Source organism: Trichechus manatus, unplaced genomic scaffold (genome assembly GCF_000243295.1).
Source record: "Trichechus manatus latirostris isolate Lorelei unplaced genomic scaffold, TriManLat1.0 scaffold00067, whole genome shotgun sequence".
Lineage (NCBI taxonomy): Eukaryota > Metazoa > Chordata > Mammalia > Sirenia > Trichechidae > Trichechus > Trichechus manatus.
The window spans coordinates 13,257,476-13,271,794 of record NW_004444003.1 but is presented as its reverse complement, the minus strand read 5'-3'; the positions used below and the strand labels follow the sequence as shown (position 1 = coordinate 13,271,794).

At 38.9% G+C, this 14,319-nt stretch overlaps 1 protein-coding gene across 1 annotated transcript in view; it reads right to left on the bottom strand.

Annotated features, from left to right (window-relative positions):
- Positions 1-11,586: 11,586 nt before the first annotated feature.
- IL15RA (interleukin 15 receptor subunit alpha) overlaps positions 11,587-14,319 on the bottom strand; it is a 17,086-nt gene continuing 14,353 nt past the window's right edge. Inside the window, exon 5 of the mRNA XM_023734319.1 lies at positions 11,587-12,629. Within this exon, the coding sequence (XP_023590087.1) occupies positions 12,518-12,629 (112 nt within the window). The 3' untranslated portion in view covers positions 11,587-12,517. The remainder of the gene's footprint in view (positions 12,630-14,319) is intronic.

Here is a 14,319-nt window from a genome sequence, read left to right as displayed (position 1 = left end):
AGCCAGTCTATTGTTTAGCTGAAGAAGGGTGATCTCCAGGAGTGGTTTCAGTGAAAAGTTTAAAGGGTATCTCAGGGTGATAGTACTGGAGGTTCCTCTAGTCTCTACCAGTCCAGTAAGGCTGGCCTTTTTCAAGTATTTGAGTTTTTTCCTACCTTTTCTTCTAAGCTTATCTTTTATTTCCTAAATTTTATTTATTGTTGTTGTTGAGAATACACACAGCAAAACATACACCAATTCAACAGTTTCTACATGTACAATTTAGTGACATTGATTACATTCTTCAGGTTGTGCAACCATTCTCACCCTCCTTTTCTGAGTTATTCCTCCCTCGTTAACAAACTCACTGCCTCCTAAGTTTCCTGTCTTTCAAGTTGCTGTGGTCAATTTGATCCCATGTAGATATTTCTTAAAAGAGCATATGCTCAAGGCAGACATATTTTTACTTAAGCTAAACTATTGTTTGGTTTTAAGAAGACTTAAGGGATATTTTTGGTTTAAGGTTTAATGATTACCTTAGGGCAATAGTTTCAGGGGTTCATCCACCCTTCATGGCCCCAGAAAGTCTGGAGTCCATGAGAATTTGAAATTCCGTTCTGCATTTTCCCCCTTTAGATCAGGATTCTTCTACGGAATATTTGATCAAAATGTTCGGTAATGGTAGCCAGGCACCACTCAGTTCTTCAGGTCTCATGGTAAAGGAGACAGTTGTTCGTGGAGGCAATTAGCCACACATTCCATATCCTCATCCTTTTCTTGACTCTACTTCTTCCTCTGTTGCTCCAGGTAAATAGAGACCAACTGTTGTGACTTGGATGGCTGCTTGCAAGCTTTTAAGACCCCAGACACTACACAACAAACTAGGAGATAGAATGGAAATACTAAACATGTTATTAGTCCAATTAATTGGGATGTCCTATGAAACCATGACCCTAAACCTTCAAATCAAGGAACGAAATCCCACAAGGTGTTTGGTTGTACATATGCAGCCTCAGCAGCTAACATTTTTTTTTTGTCATTTTTATAAATATATGTATAACACAACTTTTGCCAATTCAACTTTTTACAGGTGTACAACTTATTGATAGCAATTAGAATAATTGGCTGTGCAACCCAACCCTTAATGTGATTTTTCCATCACTGTTAATCCCCTTCTTCCCCCTCCCTCCCACCTCTGGTAACCACTAATAAACTTTGGTCCCTACATTTGCCTTTTCTTGTCTTTTTATATAAGTGAGGTCATACAATATTTGTCCTTTTGTGATCGACTTATTACGCTCAGCATTATGTCTTCAAGCTTTATCCATATTGTAGCATGTATCAAAATTTCATCTATCCTATTGGCTGAGTAGTATTTCATTGTATGTATGTACCACATTTTGTTTATCCATTCATCTGTTGATGGGTACTTAGGTTATTTCTACCTTTTGGCTATTGTGAATAGTGCTGCAATGAAAGTTGGTGTACAAGTCTCTTTTTGAGTCTCTGCTTTCAAGTCTTTTGGGTGTAAATCTAGGAGTGAAATTGCTCGATCATGTGATAGTTCTATTTTTAGTTTTTTGAGGGACTGTCACACTGTTTTCAACGACAGCTCTACCATTTTGCATTCCCACCAGCAATGGATAAATGTTTCAATTTCCCCACATTCTCACCAACATTTGTTATTCTCAATTTTGCTTTTTTTTTTTTTTACTCTTAGCCGTCCTAGTGGGAGTGAAATGGTATCTCATTGTGGTTTTGATTTACATCTCTCTGATGGCTAATGATGCTGAGCATCTTTTTATGGGTTTGGTGCCATTTGAATGTCCTCCTTGGTGAAATGTCTATTCAAATCCTCTGCCCATTTCATGATTGGGTTATTTGTCTTTTTGTTGTTAAGTTGTCAAAGTTTTATATATATTCTGGTTATTAGATTCTTGCTGGATATATGGTTTCTGAAGATATTCTCTCAGTCAGTAGCTTGTCTTTTCACTTTTTTGGTAAAGTCTTTTGATGAACAAAAGTTTTTAATTTTTATGAGGTCCCATTTATTTTGTCTTTTGCTGTTTGTGCTTTTGTTAGTGTATTAGATAATTCATTGTTGAAAGCTAAGAATTTTATAGTTTTAGTTTGTACCTTTAGGTCTTTAACCCATTTTGAATTTGTTTTTGTGTGTGGTGTGAGACATGAATCCTGTTTCATTTTTCTGCATGTGGAAATCCAATTTTCCCAGCACCATTTATTGATGAGACTTTTCTTTCCCCATCGAATGGACTTAGCACCCTTGTCAAAAACCAGTTGACTGTAGATGTGTGAGTTTATTTCTGGCCTCTCAGTTCTGTTCCATTGGTCTATGTGTCTGTTGTTATACCAATACTTGGCTGTTTGATTACTGTAGCTGTATAGTATGTTTCAAAATCAGGAAACGTGAGTCCTCCTACTTTGTTTTTCTCTTTCAGCATTACTTTAGCTATTCAAGGCCTCTTGCCATTCCGTATAAAGTTGAGAACTGGTTTCTCCATTTCTGTAAAGAAAGTTGTTGGAATTTTGATCAGGATTGCGTTGAATCTGTATTGAATCTTTGGGTAGTATTGACATCTTAACAATATTAAGCCTTCCAATCCTTGAATGTGGAACATCTTTCCATTTAAATCTTCTTTAATCTCTTTCTCAGTGTTTTATAGTTTTCTTTGTATAAGTCCTTTACTTCCCTGATTAGATTTATTCCTAGGTATTTTATTCTCTTAGATGCTATCATAAATGGAATTGTTTCCTTAATTTCCCTTTCAGATTTCTCATTGCTGATGTACAGAAACCCAACTGATTTTTGTTTGTTGGCCTGTACCCTGCAACTTTATGAAATTCTTCTATTTGCTTTAGAAGTTTTCTTGTGAACACTTAGGGATTTTCTTTATATAGGATCATATCATTCACAAATAGAGATAATTTTACTTCTTCTTTTCCAATCTAGATACATTTTATGTCTTTTTCTTGTCTTATTGCTCTGGCTAGGACGTCTAATACAATATTGAATAGAAGTGGTGAGAGCAGGCACCTTTGTCTTATTCCTGATTTCAAGGGGCAAGCTCTCAGTCTTTCTCCATTAAGTATAATGTTGGTGGTTGGCTTTTCATATATACTCTGAATCATATTGAGGATTTTCTCTTCTATTCCAATCTTCTTTAGCATTTTCATCAAGGAAGGGTATTGGATTTTGTCAAATCCTTTTTCTACATCCATAGAGATGATCATGTTTCTTTTTCTTTGTTCTATTGATGTGGTGTCCTAACCTTATCTTTTAAAGGGCCTTACTTAAGGCACCAAGAAGTAGCCAACACAACATCAACATCCTGGACTTTTTTTGTTTTTTAAAGTGTAAAATTCAATGGTTCTGGATTTTTTTTTTATTGTAATAAGTAGTTTTATTATTATTATTATTTTAATTTGTCATGCAAAAATTTACACACATATTGTTTTTGACATTAGTTGCAATCCCCACAATGTGACAGCACACTCCCTCTTTCCACCCTGGGTTCCCTGTGTCCTTAAGACCAATTCCCGTCCCTTCCTGCCTTCTCATCCTGCCTGCAGACAGGAGCTGCCCAAGTGGTTCTAGATTTTTTTAAAAAAATCATTTTCCTAATACTACATTTCTCACTCTGGACAGATTAAATCAGGTAACGTTTTAATCAGTTGTTTGACAACTACATAACAAAGGGCCATTGACTGCCTAGCCTAAAGTAGTAAGGTCTTTACTACCCTCTGTCTACCTCCTTTACTCAGCCAATTCCGCATTTCAGGAACTGTTAAAACATCCACACTTTTTAATTACCAAATTCAGTAGCAGGATATTCTGGGCTGCAAGTAACCAAAAACAAAATTCAAAAGAGCATTAAACAGGAATTTATTTTACCTAGGAGTCCAGTGGAGGGTAGGTTCCAGATGTGGTATTATCATTTAGAACCCAGGTTCTTTTTCCCCTTTCTGCTACCTTTACTGTGTCAGCTTTGTCCCCAGGCTGTCTTCTCTCATAAGATACTTGCAACAGTTTCAGGCACTGAGTAGAGACATGGCAGTTTCAGAGGGAGAAGTAAGCTTATCTTCTGTGTCTCTTAGGAGTAAGAAAACCTTTCCCAATGGCTCCTGTTACAAATCTCACATCTCTCAGACCAGAATTGGGCTGCCTGCCCTTTCTAAACCAATTACTAGCAAGGGGAATGGCTTAAAATAATCAGATTTTTCTTCCCGGGAGCTTGGGATGAATTCAGCTTCCTTTGATGCAAATAGTTGTGTGGAAGAAAATAAATACCTAAAAAAGTTGGATCTCATTTGAGAAGGAAGGAGAGGAGTAGACAGCCACCAGTACCTGATTATCTAATATATAAATAGATTTCGTAAGTAGATCTCGTGAGGTAATTTGACAGTGGAGAACATGAAATTAACATTTATTAAGTGCCTCCTACATGTTAGACACTATTAGGCCTTTGTGTATGTTATGTTATTTAATCCTTACAATAAACCTGGGAAGCAGATGATGACAATCTCCTTTTGCAGATATGAACCAGGCTCTGAAGAGTAAATTGGCCAGGACCACTATGCTCAGGGTTAGATGGAATAGCACTTTGATTCCAAAACTCATGATATTTCCATAGGTTCAAAAAAAAATCACTTTTTTTTTTTTTCAAACTGAAAGCATAGAAGGCTTTCAGATGTCTCTGAGCCATGAAATTCTTCAAACCAGATTTGACTCCTATTTAAAAGGTGTAGCTGCTGTAATTATACAGGACTGGGTGGGGTAGGGGGAGGGCTTAGAGCTCTTTCTAAGCTCTGCCTCCTTGATAGCCCTAGGTGACTCTGGAGTCTCTTAGGCTCCTTGGAACACTTTGAAAATACAAGTAGACACAGGCAGCCAGGTGGCCCTGGACCACTTGGTCCTAGAGCAACTCTCGAAGGCATTTATCTCAAAGAGGATTTTGAAGATGACACACTTATTTTGTAATGCTTTTGGCTCTGTGCCCAGAGACATGAGGAAACAGCCCTAGACAGATAACCACCTCAGTCTCAGAAGGGAGCAGTTGGATATAGCCATGGACTTGGGGCTCAAATCCTAAGATTCTGCTGATTGCATTCAGTCCTTGAGCAACCTTTGCTCTTTAAGGTTTCTTTTCTCTTGTTTTCAATTTTGCTTAATATATATTTACTGAGCAACCTCCCAGAACTGTGCTAGCTAATGTAAGTCACAATCTAACCTCTTCCTTGTCATTCATAGTAGCCTTACAAATACTCTGTCAGCCCAACAGATTTGCACTTTCTTTCCTGAATTTATCACATGCTTTCCTATTGGCGTCTTTTCCCTATCCTTCTTCCTGTTTAGAATGTTCCCTACCTGTTTCTATTTATTTAAGTTCCACCCTTTCTTCCAGCTCAAGTCCTGTTACCTTTAAAGTACTCCTCAAATATCCAGGACTTATAGCGATTTCTTCCTTTTCTGAACTTGTATAGCACAACTCACGTGGCATTATTCATTAACTTGTGGTATAAGATGCTTTGTTTTAATATATGTCTTTTCTTTTGACCAGGCTGTAAGCACTTTGAGGGTAAGTACCGGGTCTTGTATTTCAGCATTTCTAGTGCCTAGAGAGAGAGGAGACAGATACAAGTTTATCAACACTTTCAAATATCTCATTTGATCCTTATACCTTTGTGAGAAGGGTGATACATGTGTTACTATCCCTTCTTTAAACAGCAGGGATATCAGTTCATATAGCTTAAGTGACTTCTCCAAAGTGACAAAGCTGACAAATGGTAGAATGAAAACTTCAAACTCAGGTGTTCTAAGTCCTATCTATGTTCTTTCCACTGTACAAAGGTAGTATTTAGCAGATGCCATATTAATAGATAATAAATGCTACAAGGGTTCAGAAGTAGATGATTTTATAAATTTGAGTAGTTAATGAAGGCTCGCTGGAGAAGGTAAAATTTGAGCAGGCTCTTGAAACGTAGATTGGATATAGAGAGGCTGGGTGAAGGAATGACAGATGGTTGAATATTGGTAATGTGCCCCATCCATGGGGAGACAGTAGGATGATAACTGGGAAGCAATGGGAAAGGAGATTGGAGAGGCAGAATGGGGCAAGGTTCTGGATGGCTTTTGTGGGGGCTGTCATTCCATTTGAATAGGCTGCTTTATACGATCCTTCCTGAAGGTCAGACTAGGATGATTAGTAAAGCCCTCTTCCCATACAGACCAGGAGTAGGGGGTAGGGGATCATGATGGAAATAGGTTTCCTCTTTCAAGGTGACTTTTCAATCAAGGAAATAATGGTACTTTTAAGCAAGTGAGGAATAGCATTATCAGACAAAACAAAGCTGCTGCTTCTAAGGAAAAAGGAAGTGGAGGATGGGCTTGGGATGCTCATGAATCCTCCAAATTTTCCCATATAGCTCCGTTCCAATATTGGGACCTCATCCTTATACAATCAATGCTTTTTCTTTCAGCAAAGAAACCTGATGGGGCTGCAAATTCAATTAATGCTATTCAATAACTTGAAGGATCAGACTCTTAATTTCTGTTTTCAGCTACCGTCCTTGCATCTGTAAGACATGAAATTCAGCATGGTTATAGAAAGTCCCTAGGTTTCAGCCTGTGGCTGGAATTGAGACTTAAGGGATGTGAGCTTAAGAGAGTATTCTCTTCTGTAAGTTATTCAGTGCTATTAAAAGTCACCACCACCCTGTGGCCTTGAATTCTTCATGCCCATATCATTTTAGGATGGCAGTGAGGCAGTCTCTCAGAGCTGGGCCTTTAGTAGGCATGTCATTCCTGATAACTTCAGCTAAATTAATTTACCACATGTCATGGGCCACCTGATTACCATCTCAGACTATTAGCAGAACTTTCACTCTTTTCTATCCTATCTAAGCCAGATAATCTATCCCAGATTTTCCTTATTTCCCTACTTCTTTGTACTAAGAGTGGTACCAAATTCTGTACCAGTTAAGAAATTTTCAGTGACATTGAAAACAGAATCTGTTACAAGGGAAAAAAATTTTTTTATAGAAGCATATTGGGGACTAATAGAATCATAAGAAGTTGGAAGATTAAGTTTGGAAAATGAACAGGAACCAAAGCAGTGTGAAGCCAAGAAGAAGGAAGCAGAACAACCATTTTGATGTTTCTGAAGTCACTGCTGCCACTATTGTGTAAATTCTGTCATGCTTCAGTCATTCTATATTCAACAGATCCTGCGCACATCTGATGGGCCAAGCCCAGGTCCTGTGCCCACACCCTACTGGGAGCAGGGAGAGGCTATATCGCCCTCCTCTTCTTTAGTGGGCGATGAGGTGCTCCAACACAATGGAGGATCCTCAGAATTGGAGAAGAGGGAGTATTACATCCTGGAGAGCTAAAAACAACAAAAGTAGAAGTAAGGAAATACTGTATCTGGTATAAGGAGCCCTGGTGTGCACTGGTTAAAGTGCTTGGCTGCTAACCAAAAGGTTGGTGGTTTGAACCCACCAGCAGCTCAGTGGGAGAAAGATGTGGCCATCTGCTTCCGTAAAGATTACAGCCTTGGAAACCCTATGGGGCAGTTCTACTCTGTCCTATGGGGTCGCTATGAGTCGTAAGTTACTTGATGACAGTTGTCTTAGGTTGGGTTCCCTAGAGAAGCAAAACCAGTAAAGTGTATAAATATGTATATAGAGACATTTATACCAAGGAAACAGCTCACTTGATTGTAGAAGCTGGAATGTCCCAAGTCCATGGATCAGGATAGAGGCCTCTCCTGATTCATACAGCTGCAGGGGCTGGCAAACCCAAGATCGGCAGGTTGGAGAGCAGGGTTCCCGCTCACAGGCTGTGAAGGTCCACAAATCCCAAGATTGGCAGAAAAGCTGAAAGCTCAAGTCCCAAGAACTGGAGGTGAGATGAAGAAGAGGTAGCTGCAGGATCCACAGTGAGCAAAAAGCCTGAACGTCTGCTTATATTTGGATGCAGGCGACATGACCAAGGAAACTCCCTTTCAACTGATTGGCTATTCACAGCAGATCCCATCATAGGAGTGATCACATATAAACACTGAGAATCATGGCCTAGCCACCCATCACAGCAGTGGATTTGTTTTCATATCTTGTATAATAGGTGGATTTATAGACAGGTGCTTAGAGGAGAAAGAAAAGTGTAAATGAGAATTCCCCAGGAATTAGTGCTACAAATTACCTTATATTTTCACATTCTAGAAAAATATTCAGACATTGAATTCCTTGCATGTGTCAAGCCATGTGAGGTGTTGGGGATACTAATTTGAATTAGGCTGGTCCTGTCTTAAAGGAGCATAAGCTCAGTGGGAAGACAAGTAAACTCAAGATTATAAACTATAATGTCTTAGTTATCGAGTGCTGCTAGGACAGAAATACCACAAGTGGATGGCTTTAACAAACAAGTTTATTTTATCACAGGAGGCTAGAAGTCCAAATTCAGGGCACCAACTCTTGGGAAAGGCTTTTTCTCTGTGGAATCTGCGGGAAGGTCCTTGTCTCTTCAGCTTCTATTCATTGGCTCCTTGGTGATCTTCATGTGGCTTGGCATCTGTCTTCCCCCATCTTTGCTTCCTTCTCTGTCCTGATCATCCCTTTTATAGCTCAAAGGTGACTGGCTTAAAACACACCCTACACTAATATGGCCTCTTAACATAACAAAGAAAACCCATTCCAAAATGGGATTATAACCACAGGTATAGGGGTTAGGATTTACAACACATATTTTTAGGGGAGACACTTCAATCCATTACATATAGTTTTGAAATTCTGAGGCTAGAATGTGACAATCTTAGCTAATATTAAAAGATCCTTGATGAAGAAAGTGGACTGGGCAAGCAGAAACATGGAGAGATCCTTAAATGTGTGTTTTCAGACCCTGTTCTACTTCCTAACATCTAGAAGAGGGTTCAAATAAAAGAAAGTAAAAGAGTTTTATTTCTTGGTCAAGAAAAATCAATGCAAAATAAAAAAGATGAAGAGCAATCAATTTTTTTCATGGCAAATGTTGTGGAGAGCAGAAAATGAGGGAAGAGGGAAAAATGTGAATTATTTAGATTTGTAGACAGATGAGACATCTGGGCTGAAGGCTTAACAGCTGTAGAACTTACAAATCCTTTGGGGTCCTATCTGCTTTTCCACTAAAAAATGAAAAAGATTGACTCTTTCAGTGCTTGGTAGATACTGATCCCAAGATAATTCCATTCATTCATTCATTCATCCATCCATCCAATATTTATTGGCATTTACTGAGTGCTGAGGATGGAAAGGTAAACTACATTTCTCTGCAGACCCTGAAATGTACTGTGTTAAATAGTTTCCAATGAGCCCTGGGGGCACAGTGGTTATGCACTTTGCTGTTAACTGAAAAGTCAGTTGTTCGAACCCACCAGCGGTTTCGCAGGAGAAAAGACCTAGAGATCTGCTCCCATAAAGATTACAGCCTAGGAAACCCTGTGGAGCAGTACTACTCTGTCCTGTAGGGTTGCTATGAGTTGGAATGGACTCGACCACTCTCAACAACAATAACACATAGTCTTCAAAGATGGCTTCCACTGAGTCCTTCCCTCCCTTTTGTTGTTTCCCAGCCACTGGGATCCGGGCTGGCTTATGACTTGCTTTGACCAATAGAATGCAACACAAGTTATGTGTGTCAGTTCCTGGCCTAGCCTTTAAGAGGCCTGGCAGTTTCTACTTTCTCCCCAGAAGCCAATCACCATGGAAGAAGTCTGACTACCCTGAGACCACTGTGCTGTGAGGAAGCCCCAACTAGCCACATGGAGAGGCCTTGTAGGGAGTGAAGCCTTTTTGGGACTTCCAGCTCAAACCAGCCACCAGCTGAGTGCAGCCAGGCAAGGGACCTTAGCTAATGCCACATACAGCAGAACTGCCAGCTGAGTGCAGTCAACCCACAGAGATAATAAATGGTGGTTGTTTTATACCACTGTTTTGGGGTGGTTTGTAGATAACTGAAGCAAATAGCATCATTCCTGGCCAATTTCCAGGGCTATTCCCAGGACTTGTTGAGATCTGAGGCTTTCGAGTGGGATGGGGAAGCGGTGATTTTGGAGGATTCAGGCAGTCAGACTACTGGTAGGGGGTCAGAAGGGGAGGGTGTAGAAAGGGGTGGGCACCATGCATGCAACAAAAGAGGTGAGTCTCAGATACCTCCACTATTTATCATTCACCTTCAGGCCACTGCATCAGTCTCTGAGAACTCAAAGATGAAAACACAGTTCTTACTTGCAAGATATTAATCACTGCTTGATGAATAAATTCTGAGGCCATGGTATGTTCTGGCCTTGTAGCCGTTTAGTTCATCAAACGTTTCCCCAGAAGGACCACACCACCTGGCAAGACAGTTCATTTTACCCCTTTAGTTAAAAAAAAATTGATTTTATATATGTAATATATATTTATATATACCTATATATGAAATGGAAACCCTGGTGGCATAGTGGTTAAGAGCTACAACTGCTAACAAAATGTCGGCAGTTCAAATCCACCAGGCGCTCCTTGGAAACCCTATGGGGCGGTTCTACTCTGTCCGATAGGGTCACTATGAGTCGAAATTGACTTGACAGCAACGGGTTTGGTTTGGTTTTGGTATATATGAAATATATAGGTATATATAAATACATAAGGTTGCTATGAGTCGAAACTGACTCCATGGCACCTAAAAACAACATATATGAAATATATATGGATATATATACACAATTTATATATGTGTATAGAAACCTTTCAAAAGCTGCTGGTTCCACTAAACCTCAACCTGCCCAATTTTTTTAGTAAGTTGTGTTTTCTGTCACATTAGAATTTTAAAAATAACAAGTGTCAAACTCTTAAAACTTCTTATAAAGAACAAACTGCATCCAGCTAACAGTAAACTACGGAAACTTAAGGGCAGGCAGCCAAAGAGAGAAGCACAAAGTTTGAATAAGCAGCCAGCCAGGTTCTGGATAATTAAGTAATAAAGTCAATATTGAATAAAATGGCTCAGCCCAAGGGTTAGCAATGAGTTTTTCTATTTGTTGAAAAGGATATTTGCAGATGGTGAAAATGATGCAGCTCTAAAATTCTCAACATAAGCCATTTTAGATTACCTTTCCTTTGATTTTGATGAAACCATCTAAACTGATGACATGCAGGAGCCAATGAGAAATGGCACTTTGAGAGCTTCTGGTGGTCTGTGAATTGGCTATGCCCATGCCCTACTGGTCAAATGCCATGGTGGCTGCCTCTGGCTATATGTTGGCACATTTGGTAGCTGGTTTATAGTCAGGACTACCCCTCTTCTCTCTGTCCCCCCACCCCCACCCCATTTCTGTTCCAGCCCTGGCATTATTTAGCTGTGTAGCCTTGGGCAAATCAATTTCTCCAGGCCTCAATTTTCTCATTTAAAAAATGAGGAGGTGGGATTAAGCCCATTATTTTATTAAAAAAAATCATAAACAACAAAGAAAGAAAAAGAGTCAGAAAGGAGCAATGGAGAAAAAGGAAAGAGACAATTTGTATACGAGTAAAGTTCCACAGACAATTCAGGCATACTGTGCCATAACTTGCCACTGTCTAGATTAAATCATGTTGCTTCTTACATGATTTCCCACATGGAAATTCTGTTAGAAATTCTCCAAAACTGTGCTCTGATCCATCTTTTGGCAAGCTTTTTTCTCCTTTCGGAGAGAAAAGCTGAGCTCAATCATTTTGGACTGTACATTCCTGCTCTTTCTTCCTCTCAGTGATTCTTTTAGTGCATATGTTTTTTTGTATTGAAAATAGACATTTTACTTTATTTATACAAGGTACAATTTCAAAATACAAATCATATCGTATGTAAATATAGTAGACGAGAAGTATAAATATAAATGCATACATATGTAAAATGTCACTGAGTTCAGTTTTCTTCTTTCTGAATCCTTAAATCAAGAGGATCCATTGGGTATGGCTTTTCTTCCACCAGGTCACTGCTCCCTTTCACTGCACTGTGGAGTACCTAACTGAAGATAGAGTTTTTAGGAGCTGAAATGCTGGTGTCATCCTTTAGGCATCTTCAAGCCAGGAAGAGCCTTGTAATTAACTTAGAGCCTCAGGTATTCTTTTATTTGTAAACTACAAGTCAGGATGAGGGACACAATAGATAGTCAAGCTGATAAACTGTCCTGAAACGTTATAAGGAAACAAAAACCCTAATGAGGAAGACCTGAAGCCTTCAACCTCTCCCTGGAAAGCTTCAATGGCTCTGACTTTGGGAACCTGGCCCATACACCGGCGGCGTGACATGACAGTCAGTCAGAATCCATCTATGGCTGGAGAACCTACCCATACAGGAGATGCCTCGGCTGAGCACCGTAGGGAAAGTAAAGCCAGGGATGTTTTATTATTCTGGTGGGCTTTTTCCTGACACTTAACTCCTTGAGCTTTTTCTACGTTCTCCTTTACCAAAGCAGAGTTGGCTCCTATACTTTAGAAGTTCTGGGCTTGGTTTTCCCCTTGAGTTTCATAAGTTGTATTGGTAGTCTTCTGTATCTTCTTGTCTGTTGCTAGTCTCTGCAGTCATTGGCATATCTTCTATATTATCCATTTCAACGTTCGGTGTTGGGGGATATTGCCTGAAAAGCAGATAATTCACAGGTTTTGAAAAGAGGAGTGGGTCATCCTCAAATTAAATAAGCAGACAATTGTTATGGAATGTGTGTGTCTAGCACTGTGTGGATTACATTAGCAGACACAAGCCTGCCCCTCAAGAATCGTAAGATACTTAGACTTCAATTATCTGTGTCACTCACAGAAAGAGAAAACCTAGATTGCCTAAACTTACAGACGGTATTTAAATCCTATTTGGTATTTTCAACCTTCCCATCCACCAAAGATTTATCAGTCCCGTTGGAGCAACTCACCCTCCTCCCACCACCTACCTTGCCAATCTTCTGCTAAAAAGTAGTAGTTCAAATGGCAGGGAACAAGAAAAGAAAAAGAGTGACTAGGAGACTGGCTAAGCCAGACTTAATAATCTTGATAAAAATGATTTAACATTTATAAAGCTTTTAAAACAGTTCCTGGCACTTAGTGTTAGAAAAACAAATAAATATATTAATTAGTCCTTGGATAACCAAGAGTGGGAGAGGTAGAACATTTTAATTTCATATGCTTGCCCTCCTGTCACTGGACTTTTTCAATTTTTTGGGCCCTGAGTATCTGGGTCAGCTCTTTCTTCCATGGCTTATAAAAGCAACCTCCCAAAGATAAGCAATTTGTTAGGACATTTTAAGGGGAGCAACTTGAGCTCCATGGAGTGAGAACTAAGCTATAAATAAGGACTCTAGGTCAACTCACTGAAAATTTGTTAAGTGCCAATTTGTTGACAAATCTACTTAATAACCAGTTTGCACAAAACCACTTTATGGAAAGATTGATGCACCAAATGACCAGGTAATCACACTTATCAAATTTACCAATTCTTATTAAAGATATGAGTATTTCTTTATTACAGTCAGTGAATATTTTCCTTTTGTGAGTATATTTACTGGCCATATATATCAAATTTATGAATTCTTTTTAAAAATATATTTTTAATGTATTATTCTTAAAAATATTTAGGGTATATTCTTTTTAATATGTCCAGTGAATATATTTAGTCATTTTATTTTTCAGAATACATATTTTAATATATTTAATCATCATAATCTCCTAAAATCTCAAATTCAGCATTTTATGTGGAAATTTTTCCATTTTAATGATACTTTGAAATCCCTTAAAAAGTCATTTTCTGCTTTGCCAACATTTTAGTGTATTTACGGTTGTTGTAAGTGGCCCTGGTGGTGCAATGGTTAAGCTCTCAGCTGCTAACCAAAAGGTCGGTGATTTAAACCCACTAGAACCTCCTTGGGAGAAAAGACCTGATGATCTGCTCCGGTAAAGATTACAGGCTAGGAAATCCTATGGGGCAGTTCTACTCTGTCAGATGGGGTTGCTATGAGCTGGAATGGACTCAACAGCACACAACACAATAGGGCTGTTTTGACAATTTAAAGTAGTATCTCAACCTTAACTTGTTAATTTTCTCCACTATTTATGAAGTTTGTGGCATTTCTTATTGGTTGAGATGGTATTAACAGCTTTTGAAGACTTATGTGAAGTCTTTTTTTTAATTTAATTTAATTTTTATTTTTTATTGTACTTCAGGTGAAGGCTTACAGAACAGTTTCTCATGAAACAGTAGTACACATATTGTTTTATGACATTGGTTAACAACCCCACAACATGTCAACTCTCTCCCTTCTCGACCTTTATTTTTGGTGA